The following is a 14,928-nucleotide window of genomic DNA, read 5'->3' as shown; positions in this document are numbered from 1 at the left end:
ACTGAGTAGGCAGAATGGAATAACTGCTCTTAACAGGACAAAAAAACAGCTATGCACATTTGAGAAAGCAGTAAGGATTTTTATTGTCAAAACAAGAGATACAAGCATAACAGAAGACATAAATAAATTAATTGTTCTGGTCATTTTAGACTCCAGGTCCTCTCTGGAAAGGTCAGCTCAGCTCCTAATGTAGACACAATCCTGTCCAAAGCCAAAGACAGCAGGAATGTAAGACAGTGTTCAAGACAACAACTGAACGTGTACAGTGAGGAGAAGTGACACGGTGGCTTCCCGAGTTCGTTTCCTCAGTAAAGTTAAGTTTATATGATGGTAGGAGGCTCATTTTAGGGAAAAATGATTGCATACAGAACATTTTTTTAATTCTTCCACCTCCCAGAAAAAAGTTTCAGGTCCTGGCCTGAACAAGGAAATCAAAATAGGGTGACGTTAGTTTCACACGAACCTCAACGCTATAATCTAACTGTAGTTACCACCTTCTTTACTTGAAAAAAGTTTAACATCCATTTATCCATACCAAACCAGTAGACTGAATTTTCTCCCATAGGAAGTTTTCAACCAAATTGGAGTTAAATTAATCTCACTTTAAAGTGCAACAAAAGATATGCAATACTAGTGTTTGTTCTGTGACCCATAAAAGAGAAGCATCTCTCCAACAGCATGGCCCAGGGGTACTACAGTCAGAACTGGTTGCAGGACGAGTGACCCAGCAGGTCTGCCAAGAAGCAGACTCCAGCTTCATTGCAGGAGGAGGGGTCCCTACCAAGTCTGGCTTTTAACTATACCTGATCTCAAACAGACCTTAGGTCTCCCTCACTGACAAGGCTGGAGCACCCCATACCAGCACAGTCAAGAGGGCCCAAGTTGTCTAAACTAGTCAGTGAACACCTCTACTCCATGACTTGTGCATGCTCAGGGTGATAGCGGTAAGGGAATCAAGAAGCCTCAGTTTTGGAACAACACAAACATTACCTAGTAAGCAATGATCAAAGTTCTTGTCTAGGGTAAATGATACAAAAATAGGTAATGAGGTCCCCCATACATCACTGCTGAGATCATTTAGTCTAACTTTAAAGCAATACAAAATGGCTTCTTCCACACAAGGACAAGCTTTGCACTAATGTTTCTCAAAAACCAATTATATCTCCAGCTCTAGCCTCAGTTTAAGAGTTTAAAAAAAAAAACAAAAAACACCTTTCCTATGTCAGAGCCAAGGTAAAAGGGGAACTGAGCACAAGACACCCCCTATCCAGAGTCCCTGGAATAGAAATAGCTCTAGAAGCCAGTGGGCGTGAGCACATTCAAGTCACGGGGTTTGAGATTATGGGTCCGTGGCGGTTGTTTCTTCCCTTCTATCACTGGGAGGTCCATCTTGGGTGGCTTGAAGGTTGCTGGATCTTCGGCCATTCGGGTGGCCTGCGCATGGATCAGTTCCATTGGAGAAGGCTTCTGGACTCCTCTGTAGGCCTGGGTGGCAAATCCTCCTACAGAAGTAAACCACAGAGCAAATGATTTCAGAATTAATAGGCAGTTCTCAATATACATGGCAAAATGCCTGCCACACTGCTTTCTTTTTCGAAGGAGCTGCCTTACCCAAATCAGACTTCTGGAGGGATCTTGGTCCAAAGAGGCTCCATTTATCTGCCAGGATTCTGTCTTTATCCCCGCTTCCAGAATCCATGGTGCTAAGATTTGGGCCAGGTAAGGCTGTGGAAGAACCAGAAGTGAACCAGCCTCTGGAAGAGAAAGAATAAAACATATCCTAATAATAACCTCTTCCTATACCTCTAGAAGTGTCTCACACCAAGACTAGGAACTGTCAACTCCCCCTTCTCACTCTGAGACCACAGGCTTAAATCTCAGTTTTGCATGCAGCACTAGCCTTTCTTGGGCACGCTGCTGCTCAGAAGAATCACAGGGGGGCTCACCTGGTCTTCTGCTTAGGGGAGGAGTGAGGGGTGCTGCCTGGGGTGGACTGGGCGGAAGCTGGCTGCTTCTCTTCTCTTGCTATCTCTCCACTCTGTAGCTTTAGTTTCTGTTCAAATGGGTAAGAAGAAAGACTTGTTAAAAATTAGAGCAAATACAAAACAACCACAAAACAGCTAACTTTGGATATAAACAACCTGGTTCACACTACAGGCAAAAGGAAAACATTAATAGGTGGAATAATTTTGGATTATAGTACAGATATTCCTTTGATTTTACCATACTAGATAGAATTCCATCTTTTAAAAAAAGGTACTTATTCTACAGTATATCTCAAACACCACTGTACTAAATATACCACACTAGAAGCTGCTGATGCTCTCCCACATGCGCCCAGCCAGTAAGTGAAAGAGCCAGACCCCAAGCTGCAGGCCTCCTCGGCCTTCTGAGTAGGGCCTTGAACTCTTCTCTCACTGCCTCTCCTACCACATACAACCCCTGCCATTCCCAGTCTCTCAAAGCCAACACTCAGGCATGCTACTCCTCTCCAGCTGAAGGCTTCCTCTGTGGAGCCTGTCCCCTTCTCTCCCTTTTCCCTCCCATAACCAGTCACTCTGGGCTCCCTCAGCATTGTAAACGTACCTCTAACATACAGACTAGCAATCTAGCAGGGGAGAGAGAAATCTGCTTCTCAGTTCCTAGATCAAGGCTCCCATACTATCTCTGTGCTCCGTGTCTGGTATGCCAATGCTTAGCCCAAGCTAAATTATACACAATTAATAAAATGACCATGTCTGAATTTTCTCAAACACTCAACATATCAACTTATGTAAGCTGGCATTTCAGCCATCCTCATGTTCTATTCCTGTGGCCAAGATGCAGAAAATGGGCCAAAGTCAATTCTACCATTATAGAGAGTGAACTGCTCAACTGGAACTCTGACTGACATCTATCCTGGAAAGTTCTCAGTGTCAAAGACTGACAGTGCCCCTCTCCAGAAGCATCTATCTTGTCTGAGAGCTTAAACAGGCCACCAACCCAACCCTGATCCCCCCCAGCAGTGGTTTTTAAAATTGCAAAAATTGCTATTTAAAATTGCAAAAAAAAACTTTTGCAAAAATCATCTGGGATGCTTATTATAAAATGCAACAGTCCACAGTGTCTTATATGCCTACCCACAGGTCACCAGATCCACATTATTCCTCCTTCCATATATTGTATATCATGATCCTTCTTATGAGGCCCTTCAGGAGCCAGAGTCTCAGACAACTTTGGAAGATGGGGGAGAAAACCAACAGGGAGTAGGGCATCAGGAGCCTTGAGTTCAGGTACTGTGACTGGTTAAATATATGACCTTGGACCTCAGCCTCTTGATTTATAAAACACAGAGGATAGTATCTACCTCAAAAGATTAACACGAAGATTAAGTGAATGTGAGTGCGTCATAAATCATAACGCACTATTAAGTAGAAACAGGTATTCCTTGAAAGAAAGTCATTTGAAACTATTTTATTCATCCAACTATTTGGTCATCATTAACTTCACCAAAAATTACTCTTCATTCATTCCAATTTTAGAAATGAAAGAACAAAAACTCTCTAATTCTACATTTGCTTTTAATTTTATTTATTTTTTTTTCCCCCAAAGCCCCAGTAGATAGTTGTATGTCATAGCTGCACATCCTTCTAGTTGCTATACGTGGGACACGGCCTCAGCATGGCCAGAGAACCGGTGCGTCACTGCGCGCCCGGGATCCGAACCCGGGCCGCCAGGAGCGGAGTGCACGCACTTAACCACTAAGCCAGGGGACTGGCCCTACATTTGCTTTTAATTTTTTAAAAAATTAAATATAGAGCATGACGTTCCTTTCCAGCTAAAGTGTTACCTCTGTTGAGCTTGCCCCATTCTCTCTCCGAGTCGATCACTCTGGTACACAAAGTGATCCACATTGGCTTTACTGTTCGCACCGTGCTCACACATATCACATGCTCAGAGTCTCATCTGACACTCCTAATCAGAAGTAAGCAGAACAGATCCTCCCACTTTATAGACAGAGAAGCAGAAACAACGACACAAAGAGCTCCGGAGCTTTCAGCGACAAAGTGCCACAACAGCTGGCACCAAACCAGTTCTAAATCCCTCACCCAGTTCTCTTTCCACCACTCTCCACAAGCCCCAACGAGCTGAGCTGGTAACTTCTAAACCACAGCCGCATCTCAAGCTATGAATGATGAGGGTTTCGTTTTTTTTAAGTTCCTAAGAAACAAGCTTACGTGGAGTGCTTCTGCCACTCGAAGGTACTTGGTCTCCTCAGTGGTCAGGCCCTTGTGGGGTGTGTAGCCAGCATCTGTCAGCCCTGCCTGTTGCTCAAAACGCTGAATGCTCTCCTGGGTCTGTTCTGGGAACAGAGGAGATGACAGTCATGCCCATCCCCCTCTCCCATCACAAACAGGGAGATCAACACGGATATCCACTGTTCTCCCCAGAAGCAAGAGACCACGATGACCATCCAAGGAGGAGGTTCTCCCAGACAGGCATCATAGCAGGGATTCTGAACCCCACACAAAGGTTCTCTAACCAGAAGGAAGCCTTCTCTCACACCAAGCTAAGGAATGGTTACTCCTCAAGGGATAGCCGGACAGCTTCCAGGGGAACACTCCATACCTTCCTCTTCTTTGTATACTGTGACATTTTCTTTGCATTTAGAAATGTAACATGGAGAAGGCAGCTGACGTTAAGAAACAGTGCAAGTTCTCCAAAGATCAAGTTTCCTCAGAGACTCACTACCCTCATTACCCACACAGAGACCATCACCAAAGAGAAACGGGCCACATTTAGGCTGGATGGCACCAAGGTATCAATTAGATCCAAACCATAGAGAGTGTGCCTTGAACTGGCCAAGCTCTACTGATCCAATGTTTCTCGTGTGTGAAACTGCCTATCCCAGTGCCTGGCACAGCAGACAGACTCAATGTTAGGTCACACTGACCTGATTGTCTCATAATTAATAAGTCAGTTATACCTTGAATGATAGCTGAATTTTTGCTTAATCTGTACATACACTACATAATATACCCCTAGTACAGGAATGTGGCAGCTGTGGACCAAGTCTAGACACCAGATGTCCTTTAGGACACTCATTCCCCTTCTAAGGAATTATTTTATTTCCATCAGAAATAAAAGCAATTAGGAAAAAAAAAAAACTAAATGCATAAAGATGTTTTCCAATCTTACCAGGTAGTCACCTGAAAATTTAAAAAGTGAGAAAGGATTTAATGAATTATGCTACACCAATACCAAGATTTTAAATGCAGCTAGTTTTTTTTAATTTAAGACTATAGCAACATCAAAAGTTCACTACAGTATTGATTGAAAAAATAGAATGGCTTGTCTACTACATCTGCAATTATATAAAAACATGCATATATGTGGAAGTGACTAAGCCAAATAAGTATCTGAGTGACAGGAGAATGTTGGGGTGTTATAATGTTCTGTACTGTTGGTAACCTGTATTTTCAATAAAGAAGTTATACTGTGCTAAAAGAACAATGACTACACTTTCTAACACTGCCAGAACACATTCTCAAGCTTGCAAAATACAAGTAGTAGTTGCTGATTCAAATGGTGCATTTATGTGTGAATAAGAGAAAGTCCGAGTAAGAGTATGGACTTTTGGTTCTTGGGTGAATTGTCCAGGAATTGCCCAAGACAAACTGATGCCCTCCCAGAGCAGATAAACAAAGGCATCCAACTTCATATTGAGCCAACCAAGGAGAACCTCTATGTGCCCTGCCCCTGGCAGAGGCTGCCACTAACAAGTAGAGCTGTGTATCTAATAATTGTTAACTTCCCACAGCAACTACAAGGGCCCTCCAGAACCACTAAGTTTAGTTAACTTATAAGGGTTTTTAGAAAAAAATGCAAGCTCTCTTGTTTCCGGTCTCATAAGGACCACAAATCACACACTCTTAAGACTAAAGATGCATGAGGCACCAAACTTGCCTCAATGTCCAGGAAGAAGAACAACTTTGAGCCATTTACTTTTTTTTTTTTTCTCCTTTTCTTTCTGTGAGGAAGATCAGCCCTAAGCTAACATCCAATGCCAATCCTCCTCTTTCTGCTGAGGAAGACTGGCCCTGGGCTACCATCTGTGCCTATCTTCCTCTACTTTATATGGGACGCTGCCCTAGCATGGCTTGACAAGCCATGCATCCATGTGCGCCCGAGATCCGAACCTGCAAACCCCGAGCAGCTGAAGCGGAGCGTATGCACTTAACTGCTACGCCACCGGGCCGGCCCAGAGCCATTTACTTTTAAAAAAAAAAAGTGCAGGGCAGGTGTGAGATGCCTCAGTTTGTCAACCTCTTCAGCAGAGCTTGAGACAGGAACAGCAGCAGCTCCCAGCCACCGAGCACTGGGGCCATCTATTCCTCCCCTCTACCTGCCAGCCCGATTCCTCACTTCATGAAGAGGGCAAGAGTCTCAACAGTTCCATAACTTGCCCAAGGCCACACTGGTGGATATGGGAAAATACGATTGTACAACAAAGCAGAGTATACCTATACCAACTGAGATGCTGAATATCTGACAAATCTTCCACCTAAATGGAGCTTCAACACTGGTGACTCAGCAGCCAAGCTGACATCTGCCAGGCATGGTCGCAACATGCCAAGGCAGGCGTGTTTGCAGAACCCCCTGCAGATGGATTGTAAGAAATCTAAGCCTTCCCCCCCTACTTCACTCTATTTTGAGGGTGCAGAGTGCTTACTTGTGATCAGAGAATTCATGATGACACGAGTAGCTTTAGCCTTCACCACAGGGACCTTGTCCATACTGTCAATGGCCGGTGACAGGGTCATGGCAGGGGAGGAAACACTGGCCTCTCCTTCCTCCACCTGTTCAAGAGAGGTAAGGAGGCACTTGAGCAGGGCAGGGAAGTCACACACCTAAACTTACTCATTTAAGGAAGAAGTTACTGAAATACCTTTATCTGACACATGAGGAAATATGTGAAGGGGGCTGGTCGTCTCCACCTGATTAGATACGTATTATCCATAGTGACAACAGATAAAGACACTATATGAATAGCTTGAATTTATAAAAATGGGAAAGTCAGAATTTGAAGCTCTGAGGTCTACTACCTTCCCAGACTATGTGTGTCCAATGCACTGCAGTACCGTGCCCCTAAGAATGTAGGAGAAACACTTATTACTAAGCCCAGAACACGCACCAGGCACTATGCTTGCTTTTGCTTAATTAATCACTGCACTTGCTAAGTGGTTCTCAAACTTTGCTGAGCATCAGAAGCTCCTGGACGGCTTGTTAAACCGACAGCTGGGCCCCACCTTAGAGCTGAGTCAGCAGGTCTGGGTGGAGCATGAGAATTCATGTTTCTAACAAATTCCCAGGTGATGCTGATGCTGCTGGTCCCCAAGACCACACTTTGAAGACCCTTGTTCTAAAGGTCCAAGTAATGGTGTTTTAAAACAAACCAAAAAAATCTATGTAGCTTCTAATCTTTCCCACGAGAGAGCTGAGAGCCACCTTCTGCAATCTCAACACCTGACACCACGCTCAGGACCAGCAGGGAGACAAGAACTGGGTTTATTCTTTGTTCTCTGCTTCTCCGAAGGAAGTGAAAAGGAAGGTGGTCAGAAAAGAAGGGAGCAGAAGTACTGAAATGTATCCCTGTTGCAAAACAGGATTTATATTTTTCAGCTGTGACCTTACTGGAGTAAGACGCGAACCTCCACTTCCCTACTTGGGAGACAGTTGACAGTCAGGACCCGGACCGTGAGGACACAGGAAAGGATGCGTGTGATGACTGGGGGTGAGCTTTCCTCTGAGAGAGCAGTTGTTCCAACTGTCAGCTGCTCCAGCTGGGGCACCACAGAAACGGGAGCCCGTGCTCTGCCTTGTGAAGTAAGCAGCAGCCTTTACACAGGGAAAGGGTGAGCCGCCCTGGGAAGCGCTCTGGGAAGCCTTGCTTACTTTCTGCTCTAGCCCCTGGAGTCCACTGCCCTGGCATCGCAGGCAGGCTGCCGGGGTCCCTTCTCCTAGTACTGCCAGCACTTCTTACACAAAGTGTGTTCTCCTCAGCAACTCGTCGGGTCAGACTTCAGTAGATAATGGACATAGGAACTTCCCAGAGCTGCAAGGGATACTTTCGTAGAAAGGAGCTCCCTCTTCTGAGGGCTTAATTGGGGAGGAGGGTGGGGGGCCTCATTAGAGAGGAAGGCTCAAATGCAGCTCTACCAAGTGAAAGCGAGGCTGGGGCCAGGAGTCACAGCATCAGCTACACACCTAGTATGCATCAAGCCTTTCCATCCTGTTATTGAATCCCCACAACACTCCACGGCATAAAGTATTCTTGCCTCTCAGATGGAGACACTGTGTGCCCAAGGTCATTGCTGGTACAAAGACCCCTAGGCGATTCACACCCAGGTCTGTTTAAGCAGACGCTCACTGTGTACTCGCTGTCAGGCCCTGAGCTGTCACACGGCTCAAAGTTCAGTGAAACTGAAGCTGCAGGTGAAAGGGCCTCATCCGAGCTGGCAGGCCTGGTTTAGTCAGGCACAGTCCCACCCTCCTTGCACTCCTGGTGGCGAGACCCAGTCCCTGCAGTCAGGAAGCACAGGCTTCAGCAACACGCCTGCAATAAGCACGTGAGAACCTGGGAGGCCAAACTGCACAAAAGGGCTGTGAGGGCAGATCAAGGTGTACGGAGGTGCGTGTGCGCACGTGTCTGTGTCAGTCAGGGGGGTGCCGTAGGAAGCAGGCAGCTCTTTCAGAGCACAGCAGTGGGAAAAGGCATCTGAGGCAGGAGGAACAGCACACCATGTGTTCAGGGCAGAGCCCATTTTCCCCCCAATCACTCTGTGAACATTTTATTGGAATCTGCTTTCGGCCAGGTCCTCTGCTAGATACTGCAGATAAGAGTACAAAACTGAACGTGGCCCCTGCCCTCAAGAAGCTAATGGCAGGTGATAAAGTAAGGCAGGGATTATGACAGGGGTCCATGGGACAGTGGAGAGCTCCAAGGGAGAGGTAATGGAGGAAAATTCTCACAAAAGAGATGTCTGAGCTAAGACTTAAAGGATACCATTCGTCAAGCAAATGCAGTGGGAGGAGGGGGTGAGAGAAGAGGATGGGGATTGGAAACATTCCAGGCAATCAGAGCAGTGTGAAGCAAAGGCTTAGAGGCATAAAACACCCTATGAAGTGCAAGAAATCCCAGGTAACTGGCATGACTGGATCACTGAGGGGCTGGGTAGCGGCAGGCAGGACCTAGATCATGCAAAGCCAGACTAAGGAAGTTGAATTTAATATCATGGGAAAAGGGACGGGTGAGGGTGGGGACAGAAGAGTCTCAGGTAGAAGACATGGCCATTCTAGTTTGAATTAAAAAGAAAAAAGGGCCCACACACTCCAGCTGAGGCACAGAAAATATATACAGGGAGTGGCGGCTTGCCCAATCTACGGGTGCCGGGAGCCACTGAAGGCTCCTGGAGCAGAGGAAGAATGGAGGGGTTGGGCTTGCCAGAAGAGTCAGGGAGTCAGATACCTTGGCGAGGTCCTGATACTTGCGCTCTGGAATCACTGGCTTCCAGGGGATGCTGCCCATGTCCGATGGAGGGGGAGTCATGGGCGTAGGGTCCTCGAGGGCATCATCATAGCTGAATGCCCGGCGGTACATCCCAATGGGCAGGGACATCTTGCCTAGAGGCCCACTAGGCTCAAGAGCTATGAACAGAGACACCTGTCAGGATGGGTTCAGCAACTGAACATACTAGTAGCTTTAAATTAATCTGTAGACAGGAAAGCTCTGAAACACTCATTCTGGGACAGAGCAAGAATAGCTTGTTCTGAAATAGCTAATCCATTTAAGGAAAGGTAATAGCACTAATTCCTTCCTTCATGCCTGAATTTTGGATTTTCCACTTAACCCACTCGGTAGCCCAAACCCAATTTATGGATTAGGAAACCAAAGTTCAATTTAAATTTACCTGAGCAAGGTCATAGAATTCAAAGTGCCGTCTGGAATCAAAATCCAAACTTGTCAGATTTCAAAGCTTATGTTCTTTATGCCACAGAAGCCACCCCCATGGCAATGCCAAGGCTCTCAACTCATGTAAGACTGAAGATATGAAGTTCTTGTTCCCATTTTATAGATGAGGAAGTTAAGGCCTAGGGATCAAGTGATTTGCCCAAGTTCATACAGAAAGCAGCCAGCTGGGGCTCAACTACCTTCCCTACCTCCCCAAAGAAAACACAAGCACTACCGCAGGGTACCACTGAAACAACATGCTATCCGGCATCATCTCTAGTGTCTGACTGATTGAAACAGCAGAGCCAATTTCCATCACAGAGGCTGCTGACAACAACTCATAAAACACTCCCAGCTGACCTGCCGTTCCTGTCCACTGTAACTGACTGGGGGAAGGGCCTGTTCTGACGCAGGTGCCCACTTCAAGGGCACTCTCAGCTCTGCCGGACCAGAGAGCAAAGTTCATTTTGTTTGTTTGCTAATCCCTTCTCAGCGGAGCTAATGTTCAGATCCTGCCTTCAGATCCAGCGTGACATTTTCCTGTTGCTAAAATTATAAAATCACCGTCTCCAAGACATCAACTTTCATGGCAGTAAGTCCAAAACCAGCAAAGATACTTCATTTAAATAGCAAGGGGACCAAGCAGCTACCATGATTATTAATAACAATAATAATTACTAACAAGTCCACACACATAGAGAATTAGTGGTTGCCAGGGTCTGGGGAGGGGGGGATGAGGAGTGATTGACTGCTAATGGGTACAAGGCTTTCTTTTTGGGGTGAAGAAAATGTTCTGGAATTGGACAGTGGTGATGGTTTCACAACCTTGTGAATATACTAAAAACCACTAAATTGTTCACTTTAAAGGGAGCATTTTATGGTATGTGAATTATCTCAAATAGAACAAACACACAAGCAAATAATTACCAAGTACTCTTCCTCACCAAGCACTTACATCCCTCATCTTACCTAATCTTCATTATACAGATATTCTTCCCATTTTCCAGCTCAGGAAACTGAGACGTAGACCTTAAGTGACACCCACCTCGCAAGTGTAGGGTGGGGAGTGGAACACAGGTCAAAGCCACTGCTTGCACTCGACATGCAACACTCCAGGCTCCGCACACTACAAAGCATTGACCTAACAACGCAACCCTATGGGCTGGTGGTCACAGGGAATGCATGGTAATCACAACAAGGAAAGACGAACTAAAACACACGCTAAGGATGGCAGAGACCAGAGATGGATCCACATCGGGAGACACGGGGAGACTCCTAGTAATCCACCTAATTTGGGAGGAATCTCAAAAACATCTTATAGACTCCTCCCAACAGCCATCCCAATAGCCTTCCTAAAAATAATAATAACGTCAGCTAACATCTACTAGGAGATATATTCCTACAAATAGAAACCAAAATTTTTTCTCGGCAATAAATGTATATTCATCACTAACTTTTAACTCACATTTTCACCTATTTTATGTTTAATCTTCACAGCAACCCTGAGAGATAAACAGTATCTCTTTACTGAGAATCTAAAATTGACTGATTCAGATTTGATTAAAAATCACTAAAACAGTCCTAAGAGGGATCAATGACTTCAGTAACCCAGAAATTATTGCCCTATACAGACCCAGGACTCATTAAATGCTGCTGTGAGCATTTTCATGACTGCTTAAGTTGAATCTGCCTTTAAATCAGGCTGGTGTCTTTTTGCCCAGACCTCCATTCACCTCCTACCCCTCCCTGCAAAAGGGGGATGAGTTTAATCATCTTGGTACATACTACAAGAACTACACAACTTATTCTGAATTCTTACTTGATACCTGTAGGAAAGTGACAAACTTGTCATACCCTTAAGTGAAATGACTATTCTCTTTCAAGTTAGGATTTGGGTTCATACCCTGGCTGCATGGTTATTAAGACAATATTTACATGATGCCAATCCATTAAATCTAAATACTCGCCTGGTGCCAGAGAGTAACCTTTAATATATGGTTCAGAAAAAGTGGTTTCTGTCTAGCTTAAAACACGAAGGGCAAAACATGACTTTACCAAAAAGAATTAAGTTTACCAGGCACTTCTGGTTGTCTCGAAGCCATTGAAAGATTGGGATCCAGGTGCTTTTTCTATACAGAATTCCAGGTTGAGTCCCTGCCACCTAATAAAAATAACAAAGGGCATTTTCTTACAGTGAACATCAAAGAATAGCTCCAATGCTGTTCTTCTGACAGGCACACAAAGCTTTATGGAGGTTGAAACACACATAAAAGAGCCAATGGGTGACAAACACGCCAAAGGAGGAAAAAAACAGTCTCACCACACCTGTGGCTGATCTTAACACCTGTGACATGACAAAAACACTATATGTGGTGAAAATCTCACCTTACCAGTGTGAAATGATGTGACGATTATGCTGACAGACAGTTATTAATGAGGAACATTGTCCAGCTGCTGCACATTAGCAAAGCCGCCTGGGAAGAGTCCAGCCATTCCAGAGGTTCTAAGAACAACAAACAACCAGCATTGGTGCAGCCCTTCAGAGTGTGCCAAACACTTTCCTGTACTTTCATGTATTACCCCTAACAACCTTAAAAAAGAGGGATTATACTTGTTTCATTTTTAAGTAAGTTAGGGTCCAAATAACTTGACTCACAGCAAGGGGCTAAGTACCATAGTGGGTAAATTCATTCTTTGTTGCTAACCCTAACTAATATTTATAAGGGTATTATACAACACTTATCTTTTGCTTTAACCCTTGCAGCAACCCTGCAAAGCAGGCATTATTTATCCCCAATTTAAAGAGAAGGAAACTAAACATCAGAAGATAAGTGATCTGTCCAAGGTCACAGATAAGTGGCCCATCCGCAAGGCAGGTTTCACCCCCACTTTACAGGGGAGTTCAAACAAAGCCCTGAGAAAGCCAAGTTATTTGCTTTTCAACTTGCTACACTGCCCCTCTATCCTGATGGAGCTCAGAGGACAAACTAGTTAGTTCTTCATTAAAGCGCCTCGCAGAAACCAAAGTTCAGCCATCCTCGGGTCCAGCAGATACATCCCTTCCACTTTCCCTTCCCGTTCCCCGTCCCCTCCCCCCTTCTCCGCAGAGCTCCTGCATTTCCTTCACAAGATACAGGGTGCTGCTACCAGGATTTGAAAGGCCAAGTCTGACCCAACCCCCTCTCCCACCCGCGAGGCTCAGAAGGCCTAAGGAGATTAGGGCCGTGGCCTGGCACAAGACGAGGGTTCCCCGAGGGCCAGTAGGAGGCTTGCGAGGTGAGGGCGAGGAGTGGGGGTCCCGGTCTAGGCCGCTCCGATGAAGTCGAGGCGAGGCTCCGGGCGGGGCTGAAGGCATCATCAGAGAGAAGCCCCACTGGGGGACCCCAGAAGGCCGGGCGACAGAGGCAAGGGGCGGTCTGGCCAAGATCTAAGCCTGGGGAAGGGGGAAGGGAGAGGCGTGGAGAGGCCCCAGGCCAGGGCCCGGGTGGAGGGGCAAGGGGCGCACCCCTCGGGATGGGCGGAGGACGCAGCCAGGGAGGCCCAGGCCCGGCCCATCTCGATACCTGTTCTTCCGCCGCCGCGGAGCTGCCTGCGGCCCAAGCTCCAGCACTAAAGAGGCTCCGAGGGCCCACGTCTCCCGAGGGGCTGTGGCGTAGTCGGGACCCGAGCCATGGTGTGAGCAGCGCTTGCTCGTGGCGACAATAAAAGCCCGAGGCACCAACCAAGGACCACCAACTGCCGAGCCGGCAGCCTTCCTGATAAACCGCCCAAGTCCGCGTCACTTCACGCGAGACTTGGCCAAGGAGGCGCCCGGGGTATGTTGGGAGTTGTAGTCCACGATCGGGAAGGCCCCCAAGACCTTAGCTGCACTGCGGGCTGGGGGTGTCTCAGTTCAGAATGTGGAACCCACCAGCTCCCAGAGGAAAAGCCACCTTTACCACCACTGTGTACCTGGGTCTGTGACAGGTGGAGGGACGATGAAGATGGCATAGTAAGTGACACCCTCCAACCCTTTCATGGAGGTAAAGTTGAGGCTCGGAAAGATGAGAAGTCACTTGACTACTACGAGGTGAAGTGAGCAGGGACCCTCTTCCAGGAACAGCTGGGCTAGCCAGGCTTCATACGAGTAGCAGAGCCAAAAAGGGGAGCGAACCGCACCTGCCTCCCCTAGGTAAGGTGATCCTAGTATCTTCCGTTTCACACTAAGGAAAGTGACGCTTGAAGAGGTGCCAGCTCACATGTCACATCCTGAAGGACTTCTTTTTTCCCTAAAGGGTTTACAAATATGACAAAGCAACAAATTGAGGAAGTAAAAGAAGTTGACAAAAACCAACCCACATTTCTGCCTATGTCCAAAGCTTGCCATCAAGGCTCATCTCAGGTGGCCACAGGGACTCACTGGCAGGACGGAGAGGCTTTCTTCAGGCAACTTGAAACTTGAGTGCTGTTACCAGACCACCACGCTTGAGTGGGCCACGTATGGAAGTCTTTTCTAAATTCTATAACTAGCTTATGAATAACACAATTACACTGCAGTGTGATTTTTGTGTGTGTGTGTTAAAGTGTCATTTTGTTAATTTGGAACTTATAAAATATGCCATAATTGTTTACCTTCTGTGGAAGCAAAGCTGACCCCTTGCCCTCCTCCATCATGGGGAAGGGGCACACCTCACCAAGAGGAGGAAACGGCACTTTGCACCCTTCTGTAAATCAGAAGGCAGGATGATTTTGTTTCATTCTTATCCCCAAATTAATGAAAACTGAAGCCTTTCCTGGAAGTTACTGACTCTCTGACTACAACACCTTTATCCCTGACTTTTGTGGTACTGATGTCAGAAGCTATGGCACGAAGTTGGTGGATAGTAGCCATGTGACAAAATTGCTGTTTTCCACAAAGAACAGACTAACTGTAAACTTTTAACTTGCGCAATCGTATG

General features: G+C 46.2%; 1 protein-coding gene across 4 annotated transcripts; it reads right to left on the bottom strand.

The window, feature by feature from the left end:
- Window positions 1-58: 58 nt before the first annotated feature.
- On the bottom strand, window positions 59-13,750 carry KIAA1191 (KIAA1191 ortholog). 4 transcript variants are annotated; one of them, XM_014786091.2, is made up of 9 exons: window positions 13,555-13,750; window positions 12,377-12,494; window positions 12,066-12,152; window positions 9,509-9,687; window positions 6,713-6,839; window positions 4,218-4,342; window positions 1,947-2,053; window positions 1,612-1,754; window positions 59-1,502 (listed from the first exon to the last, which is right to left on the bottom strand). In XM_014786091.2, exons 3-9 carry the CDS (start codon window positions 12,091-12,093, stop codon window positions 1,294-1,296), a joined length of 918 nt encoding a protein of 305 aa, XP_014641577.1. In that variant the 5' UTR covers window positions 12,094-12,152; window positions 12,377-12,494; window positions 13,555-13,750; the 3' UTR covers window positions 59-1,293. The 4 variants fall into 4 exon arrangements, with proteins under 4 accessions (XP_014641577.1, XP_004428555.1, XP_087285516.1 ...); XM_004428498.3 differs by having other exon boundaries at window positions 12,382-12,494; XM_087429390.1 differs by lacking the exons at window positions 12,377-12,494; window positions 13,555-13,750 and having other exon boundaries at window positions 12,047-12,152.
- Between the last annotated feature and the right edge of the window lie 1,178 nt (window positions 13,751-14,928).

Source organism: Ceratotherium simum, chromosome 4 (genome assembly GCF_057802395.1).
Source record: "Ceratotherium simum simum isolate JZ-2026a chromosome 4, ASM5780239v1, whole genome shotgun sequence".
In the NCBI taxonomy this organism is placed as follows: domain Eukaryota; kingdom Metazoa; phylum Chordata; class Mammalia; order Perissodactyla; family Rhinocerotidae; genus Ceratotherium; species Ceratotherium simum.
Note: the sequence above shows the minus strand (reverse complement) of the source record. Positions and strands in the feature narration are given on the sequence as shown.